This window comes from Sinohyriopsis cumingii, chromosome 14 (genome assembly GCF_028554795.1).
Source record: "Sinohyriopsis cumingii isolate HCF-2022 chromosome 14, ASM2855479v2, whole genome shotgun sequence".
Classification (NCBI taxonomy): Eukaryota; Metazoa; Mollusca; class Bivalvia; order Unionida; family Unionidae; genus Sinohyriopsis; species Sinohyriopsis cumingii.
The window spans coordinates 6,174,613-6,187,633 of record NC_142974.1 but is presented as its reverse complement, the minus strand read 5'-3'; the positions used below and the strand labels follow the sequence as shown (position 1 = coordinate 6,187,633).

The 13,021-nt window shown below is 35.3% G+C and overlaps 1 protein-coding gene across 1 annotated transcript in view; it reads right to left on the bottom strand.

Annotated features, from left to right (window-relative positions):
- Positions 1 to 207: 207 nt before the first annotated feature.
- Positions 208 to 13,021, bottom strand: part of LOC149783140 (tyrosine-protein kinase receptor torso-like) — a 66,756-nt gene continuing 53,942 nt past the window's right edge. The window contains exons 18-21 of the mRNA XM_089931368.1: positions 10,780 to 10,994; positions 9,152 to 9,289; positions 1,668 to 1,829; positions 208 to 1,244 (exon numbers count right to left, since the gene is read on the bottom strand). Of these exons, the coding sequence (XP_089787494.1) occupies positions 647 to 1,244; positions 1,668 to 1,829; positions 9,152 to 9,289; positions 10,780 to 10,994 (1,113 nt within the window). The 3' untranslated portion in view covers positions 208 to 646. The remainder of the gene's footprint in view (positions 1,245 to 1,667; positions 1,830 to 9,151; positions 9,290 to 10,779; positions 10,995 to 13,021) is intronic.

Sequence of the window (13,021 nt, the reverse complement as noted above, 5' to 3'; positions counted from 1 at the left end):
CACAGTCATTCATAATATGACTTTAAATTTCAAATTTAGATAGAGCTAAATGGGATTTCTTTTTCAAATGAGTGCCTGAGCGCACGGTACGCTATGAAGTTAAAAGGTCGGTGGGTGGAGCTATGTGCGTATGAATAATGCTATTGCGTGTTGAAGAATCTACGGTTATGAATTTATTTTGGAATAAAGCATAAATCAAATAAACTGTTTCTTGTAATGTATTTTATTATTAAGCCTTGGGTAGTTAAACAAATATGAGCATATAATAAAAATCATGACTGCATTTGTATGGGAAAATATGAATTCGTTTTGTCGGATGGATATATCGCATTCCCGAGGTCGTGCAGTATTTCCATCCCGAAAACTCGTTCATATTTTCCCATGCAAATGCAGTAACCTATAAGAAAAGTATATGTATACATAAATTTCCATTGTTATTGTATGTGAAATTTGTTCAATTATCATCAGCTCTCTAAGTATTCAAACATCTACAAGACATCATGAATCAAAGTTTATTTTAGAAAATATTCACCAGCAATTATGGATTTTTCAAAGACAACTTTCTTGTACTTCTGTGCAGAATGGATAAATGAAGGCACAATTTACTTGGCACTTGAAAAAAATAATTTATCTTTCATCAAAATTATCAGCAATTGTCCTCAGCTAACGGAATTATTATCTCTTCTCCTTTGACTTTGTACACAACATCTGATGCATTTAAAGAATGAAACCGACATTTTAAATTACATAACTTTAAACGTGATCTCGAATTTTCGTTTCTGCTTATTAATTCATTAAAGATATTTTTCACTGAAGCTTTACTTTGTAAGCCTTCAGTCTGGCTGGCAATGCATACATGTTTGTTCTGATCTCTTGCTGATGCCTTGTGATTGCACGAGTTGTTCACATTCAAGTAGCTATCAGAGATGGCGCTCATCATTGCACTGTGCTCGCTACAAACATCGTCAGTTTCAAGTACCTCATGATCTGCAACGCCTTCCTCTTCCGATGAATACCTGTGATATAATGTAACTTCAGCGGATGAAGGTAATTTCATGTCGAAGGATGGGACTATTACATTGTAGTTCTCTGTAGAGCATGGAATCAAAACTGACTCCTCTGCATTCCCCAAATTTACATTAAGATCTCCTTTCTGGCATGAAACTTTATTTGAGTCTGGAATAACCGATTCGTTACTATTGTGAGATTCAGTCCTTTGTCTACCAGATTCCCAAAACCTCGTGCTGCAAAACAAAGGACACGAATCATGTGAAAGTAAGCAAAATAGAGCTATTTATTGTTACTAATATTATTAATTGATTTGGGACCCAGGGAAGCCAAAGGTTATTCTCTAAGCATCGGAAGGGTCTGCTTGATGAAGTACAAATTTGATTTAATTTCTAGTACATACATTTCCGATCTTTGTCTAAAGATTAGTCTCTGTAACATGACTGCATAGATTCGCTCAGAAAGTGTATTCTAATTATAGGAGATATATTATATGTTAATTGAGAGCTATGATTTATTTGTAGAAGTCTCCTACAGCATTCACGGTATCATAGGCATACCATGCAAAATTGTTTGGGAGAGAAGAAATACGTGTTCTCTTTATAAACCGTACACTAAAATAATTTTACCTTGTAAAAACAAGACTTTATGGAACGTACCTTGGTAGAGAATCATTCGGGAAGACATCACCGCTGACCGCGACAGGGTACTCTGTGCATGATATTTCTGTTTCCATCATGTTTTCTATGTTTTCTCTCAGCTGACTGAATGTTGGTCGACAGTCCGGGATAGGATGCCAACACGACAATAGTATTTGGTATCTGAAACAATAACTACAGCCTGTAAGGTTTCTTTCATATATAAATTATTGCAGATTTCTAGAAAGCTTTTGTAACATTTACATAGACTGGACAAAATCACATACTATGTCGGAGCGAACAAGATATTCTTGTTTATATCTAGTTTCTACCGCCAAAAGGAAATTCTTGTGTATTCACGCGACCTTCTTGTATTTTGGACAGTATTTATAAACAATATTTAAATATATATTTTTGTTTATTATTCTTTTACAGAATTAATGAATTCATGAAGCTTTAAAAACAATTACAGTTTGCATGCATGGAAATCGCATGCAATTACACACTGTGAATGAATGGAAATCGCTTGCAATTACACACTATGCATGAATGGAAATCGCTTGCAATTACACACTATGCATGAATGGAAATCGCTTGCAATTACACACTATGCATGAATGAAAATCTCTTGCAATTACACACTATGCATGAATGGGAATCTCTTGCAATTACACACTGTGAATGAATGGAAATCGCATGCAATTACACACTGTGAATGAATGGAAATCGCTTGCAATTACACAGTATGCATGAATGAAAATCTCTTGCAATTACACACTGTGAATGAATCGGAATCGCTTGCAATTACACACTATGCATGAATGAACATCTCTTGCAATTACACACTGTGAATGAATGGAAATCGCTTGCAATTACACACTATGCATGAATGAACATCTCTTGCAATTACACACTGTGAATGAATCGGAATCGCTTGCAATTACACACTATGCATGAATGAACATCTCTTGCAATTACACACTGTGAATGAATCGGAATCGCTTGCAATTAGACACTATGCATGAATGAACATCTCTTGCAATTACACACTATGCATGAATGGAAATCGCTAGCAATTACACCCTATTCATGAATGGGAATCGCTTGCAATTACACACTATGCATGAATGAACATCTCTTGCAATTACACACTGTGAATGAATCGGAATCGCTTGCAATTAGACACTATGCATGAATGAACATCTCTTGCAATTACACACTATGCATAAATGGGAATCGCTTGCAATTACACACTATGCATGAATGAAAATATATTGCAATTACATACTATGCATAAAAGGGAATCGCTTGCAATTACACACTATGCATGAATGGAAATCGCTTGCAATTACACACTATGCATGAATGAAAATCTCTTGCAATTACACACCATGCATAAATGAAAATCTCTTGTAATTACACACTATGCATGAACGAAAATCTCTTGCAATTACACACTTTGCATGAATGAAAATCTCTTGCAATTACACACTATGCATGAATGGGAATCACTTGCAATTCCACACTATGCATGAACGAAAATCTCTTGAAATTACACACTATGCATGAATGAAAACCTCTTGAAATTACACACTATGCATGGACAGGAAACACTTGCAATTACACACTATGCGTGAATGGGAATCACTTGCAATTACACACTATGCATAAACGAAAATCTCTAGCATTTACACACTATGCATGAATGGGAATCACTTGCAATTACACACTATGCATGAATGAAAATCACTTGCAATTACACACTATGCATGAACGAAAATCTCTAGCAATTACACACTATGCATGAATGGGAATCACTTGCAATTACACACTATGCATGAATGAAAATCTCTTGAAATTACACACTATGCATGAATGGGAATCACTTTCATTTACACACTATGCATGAACGAAAATCTCTTGCAATTACACACTATGCATGAATGGGAATCACTTGCAATTACACACTATGCATGAATGGAAATCGCTTCGCTGCGGCTGTTAATGAAGAACGTAATAGATATAAAGATTCATGACGTAATTAATCCTTTAAAATGTTAAAGTTTTAAGCGTGTTCATGAAACACGATGTCCCATCAAGTGACCGAGAAACTGTTCTAAAGGCAAACTTTATCCGAATGGATGGACAGTGGTACAGTAAAGCTACATTCGTGTTGGAGCCTTATAAGCGACATTTTTCTATTTGCCTAGAAACTATTTCCTTCTGTAATATGTCATGACATTTTCAAGGTCCTTGTACTGGATAATACCCAGGAAACGCCACGGATTATAATTGTCTCGTACCAATCATTTCACGCTAAAAGATGACATTTTTATTTTCGTTTACTCAAAATTAAAAATAAAGTGAAAAAAGGAGTACGATATTGTCATGTGTGTTGTGCATTCAGGTACAGGTTAGAAGAATGCCTTCATGTGCCATGTTTGGTTAAAGATGAGATAGCTTAAGAAACCAGTATCCTATCAAGAAGTTTTTGACAAGAAAGGCATTGAGATTTAGCTATTAGTACACTTGTTGTTAATCTCAACATTATCATCTATATTCAATTTAAGTACATTTTTACACAATATATTTGACTTTAGAAAATTAATAAATGTGACAACTAATTGCCATAATCTATATTCATGTTATATAATATTTAAAACTCTACTTCTACTATCTCATAAAATCCATCCATGGTTTAAAATAGTACTTCTGAGATCACATAAAATCCATCCATGTTATACATTGTTTAAAACAGTACGTCTAATTTATCTCATAGGATTCGTCAGTGTTACACAATGTTTATAACATTACTTCTAGTATCTTATAAAATCCATCCATGTTAAACAGTGTTTAAATAGCACTTCTGATGTCTCATAAAATCCGTCCATGTTACACAATGTTTAAAAATTTACTTCTAATATCTAATAAAATCCATCCAAATTACATAATGTTTAAGACAGTACTTCTAATATCTCATAAAATCTATCTATGTTTCACAATATTTGAAACATTATCTCTGATTTCTCATAAAATCCATCCATGTTACACAATGTTTAAAACAGTACTTCTAATATCTCATAAAACGGGTCTGGAGAAAGTGTATAACTTGTATGCATCCATGGTGAAATATGATAAAGTTTGAGACCCATTCACCATTAATATGGAAATACAGAACCTAATCATTAGTTGTTGTTGTTGTAGGGTTTAACGCCATTTTTCAGCACACGATAGGCTATACATGGCGGCCAGTATTAATGGTGGAGGAAGAACCCGGGAAAACCCCGGAAAGAACCACCGACCCACGACAAGCTACTGGCAAGCTTTCTCACATACCCACATAGGCCGAACCCGAGACTCGAACCCACGAAGACAGAGGTGAGATGGCAGTGATCCGTAACGGCGAGCGCTTTAGACCACTCGGCCACTCGGGGCCCCCCTAATCATTGTATGCACACGTTGGAATTAAAACAGACTGTCTAACTCATCTGTATCTAGATTTTCAACTGCATATGTAAACTGTTGATAATAATGCAATTTAAAATCGGCTGCCTTCAGAGTCAACCATGTAGTATATTTTCTTACTATTGACCAAACCACGAACCCCAATGTATTAGACATCACATCCGTATGTGTCATAGTCAATGGAAAAATCAAACTCTTGTCCATAGAAAATAGTTAAGAAATTTCCCAGGTTTTGTTTGGTCACGATAGACTGTAATCAACATTACAGTGAATCTGAGTCGGTATGGAGACGTATTGGAACTTAACATAACTTTGGTGACAGAACATGAACAATGCTATAATTTCCAGTCAAATTGGAGGAATTATATCACATACTTTAGTTTTGCCCGAATGATGAAAAAATAAATAATTTAAGAAACAATTATACCGTCATGTTCACTTTGCCTCCGTATGAAGTTTCAAATAATTTTTTAAAGCAATGCAGCCATGTCACAAAATTAGCGTGTAATATAAGTGTATTTGTAGGAAATAAATCTTATCTAAATCTGACGCTTCCAACCTAAAAATGTCAAGAAAGCGAGTTTGTCACCATTTTATTCTTTCTGTAAATTAGCAATAAATGAATACAGGACACTTGGATATCAAAATATACACATTTACATAACGTTTCCCCTGTTTGTCATTCAGGGCGTCAATACACTAATTGAATTCCGTATAATTTCCTTCTTTCTTTCTACAGTATTGTTGAAAACCACCGCATAAACTATAAATTCAAGATGTACCAAGATTATTTACTTGTGTTAATTATGAACATATTCACAGCATTAAAATATTTAAAACAAACGTACACACAAAATCTAATTAGGTACTATCTGTGTTGAAATTGTTGCATGAATGGTATAAGGAGACAGGACAAAGATATATGCTAAATCATAATTGCAAATTTGGAATAACAAAAGCTGTCTGGGTCTGGTATTAGTATGCATGGTAATCAACATTACAGAGAATTTGAGGCGGTATGGAGACATATTGTAACTTTAAATTTAGCGGTCTTGGTTTAGTGTGGTGCCTAACAGGTATTACCATTTCAGGGAGACACTATGAGATCCTGCAGAAATATAACATTAGCGGTGTGGTGTCCATGCAGGCCTCAAAGGAAATTTTCATTAATGAACCATTGTATGACCCTTATGAAATTAAACATGTGCGGGATGGTATGGTGTCCTATGGCAATTTAACATCAGCAGTTTGTGGCTCCCAATGGGAATTTAACATGAGGATGACTGCGTGGACAGAAGTATTAAAGGAGAACATTTTTGACTGAAAAAAACCATATTCATTTGTACACACAAAGATTGTGACACATTTTGTCTTGACCAATAAGTTCTCTACCTAGTTACAGATAATCGTTTGCTATTCAAGCTAGGTAATGACAGGCTGACTTATATATTTAGAATTACTCTCCAACATAGCATTACACATACAAAGTAAACGGGGTAGCTCATTTTTTTACTATCCAACACACCATGACGCATACACAAAGTCAGGCTTTTTAGTACATACGCACATACACAGTCATACATAACATAGCACATACCAAGGAAGCAAGGTTTGGTTTATTTTTGGTTTTGTTCACGCATACGTTTACGAAGGAACGCCATCAATTAGGAAATTGCACGTGTGATATCGGTACCCATTTATCATTTGGCTTCAGAGTCATGCAAGATCGAACTAATTATTGTGGGTGAAATTACGTTCAACAGGTCTGGTACATAACGTCCGACCTTTGTATCGACGGTACGTCGACGCTGAATGTAATATCTTTCAGGACATCTAATTTCATACACATTCACATTTAATCTGGCACTGGCGTCCCATGATATATTTAGTTCGTAAATCTAGTATTATTTTTGTCCAACTGTTATCGTACGTTTCTTTATGTTTTGTCAGATTCTCGAAGGTTCTTCAACAAGTGAATGTTGCTGTCTACCACTTTCTAGTGAAGTGACTGATGTTGCAATAATTGTGAGAGAGCTTGTGATTTTTCAGTTTTTGACAAGTCTGATTTATTCATCAAAGATTGTAACTCAAAGCAAGTCAATCGTCATAGTATAACTAGGATTTGACGGTAGGTGAGGTTACCAAGGCCCATACTAACAGTGGAGTTTCATCCACCTCTTGGATTGGAATGACGTCAATTTTCGACCTTTCATACGGACAAGTGAAGCAGTATTGACGTCCTTCTAGAATGAACGATCCTTTTCATTGTCCCGAAAGGCTTCGTCTAAAAGATAACCAACCACCGCTCATAACACGGAAATAGATACTTTAGCATACAACGGGGCCATCGCCGTCAGATCAAACCCTTATCATTGAACGAGCGCAGATTTTTTTTTGTGTGTGGTGTGCTCTAATGTTTTTGTTAAACGTATTTCAAAGAAATCAACGATGTCGTCCTAATTATGTTTAGTGACCATGCACATATCGTGTCGATAATATCTTTAGAAGTGTATTGGGTGTATTGAGTGTATTGAGTGTATTGCGTGTATTGAGTGTATTGAGTGCATTGAATGTATTGCGTGTATTGAGTGTATTGCGTGTATTGAGTGTATTGCGTGTATTGCGTGTATTGAGTGTATTGAGTGTATTGAATGTATTGAGTGTATTGAGTGTATTGAATGTATTGAGTGTATTGCTTGTATTGCGTGTATTGCGTGTATTGAGTGTATTGAGTGTATTGAATGTATTGCGTGTATTGCGTGTATTGCGTGTATTGAGTGTATTGAGTGTATTGAATGTATTGAGTGTATTGAGTGTATTGAATGATCTGTTTTTGCGGAGTTGTATTCGCTTTGGTTAAGACCTAAATCAACTTTCAAAATGTAGCTAGACAATTGGAAATTAAATATTTTCCCATTTTATTGTTTAGGAGATGATTTTACGAGAAGATGTAGAAAATTATTACGGCGACATTAGATTTTTGGGGATGACATTTTTTCCTTGTAACGGAGTCAAACAGTGTCCGTACGCTTGTTTTTTTTTAAACCTGGATTCGTGTTTAATTGCGGACAAGACGTACAAACTTTGGTCAACCCTGAAAATAAGGACGTTACAGTTATTGTTGAAGCTCAATTACTACTTTATGTCGAATGCAAGGAACATTTATCGTTGGTCAGCAAATCTCCAAGAAAATTCAAAGAAAACACGTTAAATGGTTTTCTTTATATAGACTACATTACGAAGCAATAAATATCTGCCATCAACTAATGCAGTAATACCTGGAAGGGGTTTGCGGTTAGAACGCCTGAGTTGCAAAGAGTGGGTTGCGGTTTGGAATCATGTTCAGAGAAGCCGCCAAGGCATGTCTGTAGACAAGATACTTTACTCCGATAAAGTCCATGCATATCGACAAGACACTTTACTCCCATAAAATCGTTGCCTATCGACAAGACACTCTACTTCGATAAATTTAATACCCATAGCGAGACACTTTACTCCGATGAAGTCGATGCCCATAGACAAGACACTTCACTCCGATAAAGTCGACGCTTATAGTCAACATACTTTACTCGGATAAAGTCAATGCCTATTGACAAGACACTTTACTCCGATAAAGTCGATGCCAATAGACAAGACACTTCACTCCAATAAAGTCGATGCCATAAACAAGATAATTTACTCCGATAAAGTTGATGCCTGCAGACAAGACACTTCACTCCGATAAAATCGTTGCCCATAGACAAGAAACTCTACCCCGATAAATTTGATGCAGATAGACAAAGACACTTCACTCCGATAAAGTCGATGTCTATAAACAAGACACCTCCCTCCGATAAATTCGGTGCATACAGACAAGACACTTTGCTCCGATAAATTAGATGCTTACAGACAAGACACTTTACTACGATAAATTCATTGCCTATAGACAAGACACTTTACTCCAATTAATTCGGTACTAAATATCCTTCATAAAATGAACAAAGAGCAAACAGATAAACAAACCAACCAACCAGTAAACAAATTTTTTTAAAAATACCTACAGTTCTGGAGTGCAGTTTTCAGGCTTTTCCATTCGGTAACCAGTCAACATGAGTTTTAGAAGGTCCTTATTGGGAACACTCGGGTAGGGCGAGCCTCCGAAGGTCATGATCTCCCAGACGACAACCCCAAAGGACCACCTTGGGATGAAACATAATACTGATAGATAGCTGCATTTTGTCGATTTTCTTTGGAAACTTATTACTTTAGCTTTAATCAATGCGCTATAAACCAGTGCTTTTATTGGTTTATGACAACATAAGTCCGCTACACAGCTTCGCATTTTGTACAGGTTTTAATTACTAAATATAATGTTAGCTACAACATTTACAATTATGGGATCCGACAGTGTAATATAAGATTTCAGAAACGTTATGTTGAAAAGATTCAGTTTTATTTAGTCATTCGGTAGTAAAATGCGACACTGCTCACAGAGCAAATTCACAGTTTTTGAACGTAAATACATATCAAATTTAGGGACGAAATTAAACAAATGTAACCCGTTAGGTTTTGCATTAAACTTTGGCAAGACAAAGAAGAAGAAAGAATAGTAAATCTGACATATCATTAAAGACATACGTAACTTCTTTTGTCAGAACAGTGGCCCGGGAAACATACAAAATTGCGGCTAATTTTGAAGCAATTGGCTATTCTACGAGTTGGACTTCAACGGGCGAATAATAAGTCCGTCTTGAAATGAAATGCGGTAAAACCACCAGATATTCTAACAGAGTATTTCGTTGTGGACTATAAAAGATGAAAGATGTCACATTCCATTATATAGCATCTTTAAAGACAAAGCCTGCAGCTCAAGGAGACGACATACGTACGAAGAAGTGAATATTTGCAAAATCTGTGGAACGTAATATAAGCTTAAATGACCATGACGTTGACTTATGTCTAGAGTCTTTTAACCTGTTTGGCTGAAATGTAAATAAGGTTTAAAAATGACCAATCAAATAGCTTCAGACTAATTTTGGAAGACATACATCGGTGAAACTGGGACAGGGACAGTAAATCCAAGACTTTTAGCTTGAGATTTGTGCCATGTCATAATGAAAATATAAAGCTAAGAATGGCATGCGCAATCAGTCTCAGGTCATAAGGTGTATGGTACCTACAGATGGAATATGATAAAGTGTACAAATTTAATACATTTTTTAAATTATAACGTGTATTGCAAATAAAACTCGATATACTCATTTCTTTAATACCGGGCGTCATTTGAAACATTACAAGGTATTTAATCTCAGGCTAAGAGAGATGGCTGTACTATTTTGATGTGTTTCTTAATCATGAAATCTGGCTTTTAGGCAAAATGACAGTTTAGAGAAATCATACTCAGTACTTTATATAGCCAGTCTGGATATTCAAGCTCGAATTACATTATGAATACCGGAATATTGGACTAAAAGACTCTGACTTGAAGCATTCCTCAAAGTGTGAAAGCACAAAACTAAAAAAAAAACCTGCTTTAATTTAACTTAGAGCGTAGAACTGTATTATATACATAAATGGATTTCAAGCAGACAACCAAAATAAATTTAAAAAAACGAGACAACATTTTAACTAAATAGAACCTTTTATCTGTATGTATCTGGGCAAGGGAAGCAAATTTATTAGGACTTACACATCACTTTTAACTGTGAAATATTGGTGGGACAGTGCTTCGATAGCCATCCACTTGTAAGGCACCCGTCTACCAGATGTAGGTTGGTAACAACCGCGATCGGAGATGTCACGTGTCAGTCCGAAATCGGATATTTTCACGTGATTCTTGTGACTGACCAAAATATTCCTAGCCGCAAGATCTCTGTGTACAAACCCTGTGGAGGCTAAATATTCCTGGAAGTCATTAGGAACATACATAAATTAATATATATATATATATATATATATATATATATATATATATATATATATATATATATATATATATATACCATGCTAAACACAGATCAGATTGCAAGTCGCCATTATCTGTGATGGCCATATATGTAGTGAAAGGATTAACAAATTTGTATGACCGTATCATGCGAAAATAAGTGATTATCTGCGGCATTTTCAACTATCTCGCAGTCATATTTTTATTTTTTTGAAATGCTCCGATTATGACAACGTATGTCAAAACAACATAAATCAACTCAATGAATATATTAAACGAAATATATAAACATGATAACTGGACACTATAAACATCATAACCGGACTGCAGACATCGGAAACGGATTGTAAACATTATACCGGAACTATAGATCGCAACACATCAAAACCGGACTAAGGCAACAAATGTAATATTTACGCATATTAAAATTGTAAATCACTAGCTTCTAAAAACAAGAGCACTTGGTACATTAAATTAAGTAGTTTGCACCTTTTTGTGTGGACCTATTGACTTGTTTAAGGTTTTTGCTTAGGAATGGAATCCTGCAGTTATTTGATGTTGAATGGATCTGATGTACTTTCCTGAGTCTTCTAAGACTCGACTAATGAAAGGCAACCATTTGCCCTGGATGCGTCCCGTGATGATCATCCAGCTGAGAAGGTCTTGGACTTTCAAGCGAGTGCGTTTCATTATTTAAAAAAAAAAAAACATAGAATGTTTTCTGTATATTTTATCCATATTTGCCTTTATCTTTCTTTGTATACCTTTATGTGGCTACCTAAACTTACTCGGCACTATTTAGCTATGAATAATGCGTTTATGTGCCATTAAATATCTACATAAATACATACATACATACACACACACACATATATATATACAATACAAAACAATACATACACACACACACACACACACACACATACATACATACATACAGGTTTTATTTCAAGTAGAATTGCCCTGGCGCCCCCTCCCGCTGAATAATTTCATAAAAGAAGACAATCTACGAGATCCACGACAGAACACATCATTAGGGAGATATCCCAGTAGCACTTAATGTTGTCTAGAATTTTATATAAAAAAAAAAACATTTATTCAAAGCTGCTTATTTTTTGATCATTTGACATAACACTTCGAATTCGAGCTAAATTGCCATCATGAGGTATCTGCTCTGAATGTTTGGTATAATACGTCGAATTCGAGCTAAATCACCGTCACGAGTTATGTGCTCTGAAAGTTTGGTATAACACATCGAATTCGAGCTAAATCACCGTCATGAGTTATTTGTTCTGGATGTTTGGTATAACACGTCGAATTCGAGCTAAAGCATCGTCAGGAATTATGTGCTCTGAATGTTTGACATAATACTTTGAATTCAAGATTAAAAATAATTAACCAGTTCTGATATATTTAGAAAATTTAGATCATTACATCCAAATACATTCTGAGTTTTTGTAGGTTATAATTCGACTCTGCTTGATTTTAAACCACGTGACATTAAAAAAAAATGAATGCTGAGTTTTGCACCTATAAGATTTAGCTTTTAAACTGGCGCGATTCACCTATACCCTAAGCATGGGTTTTCCAAATTCCAAAATTCTATATATACCCACTTAGATAACAGATGTAATAATAATATAGACATTATTAATAAAATAATAAATACATTATTTGGTAAAATAAGCGTACAGATGTCTGATAACACAAATTGTGATACTGAAAATACGATTTACGTAGGCGGAAGAACATTCCCTATCATACTGTTCCACACAAATATCAACTGATAGATGACGTCAGAAATTAAATATTCATTCCGATGAAAAACGTAGCTCCACAAGAGGGCTTAAAGCCAGATATTGGCATGCAAGCGTTGTCCTGTAAAATCATCTTGTTCATTTCTAGTGTTCCGCACTTTGCACGTGGTGAAATAGTCTTGTGCATGTCTAGTTTACCGGAGTTTGTACGTAGTCCTGTGAAACAGTCT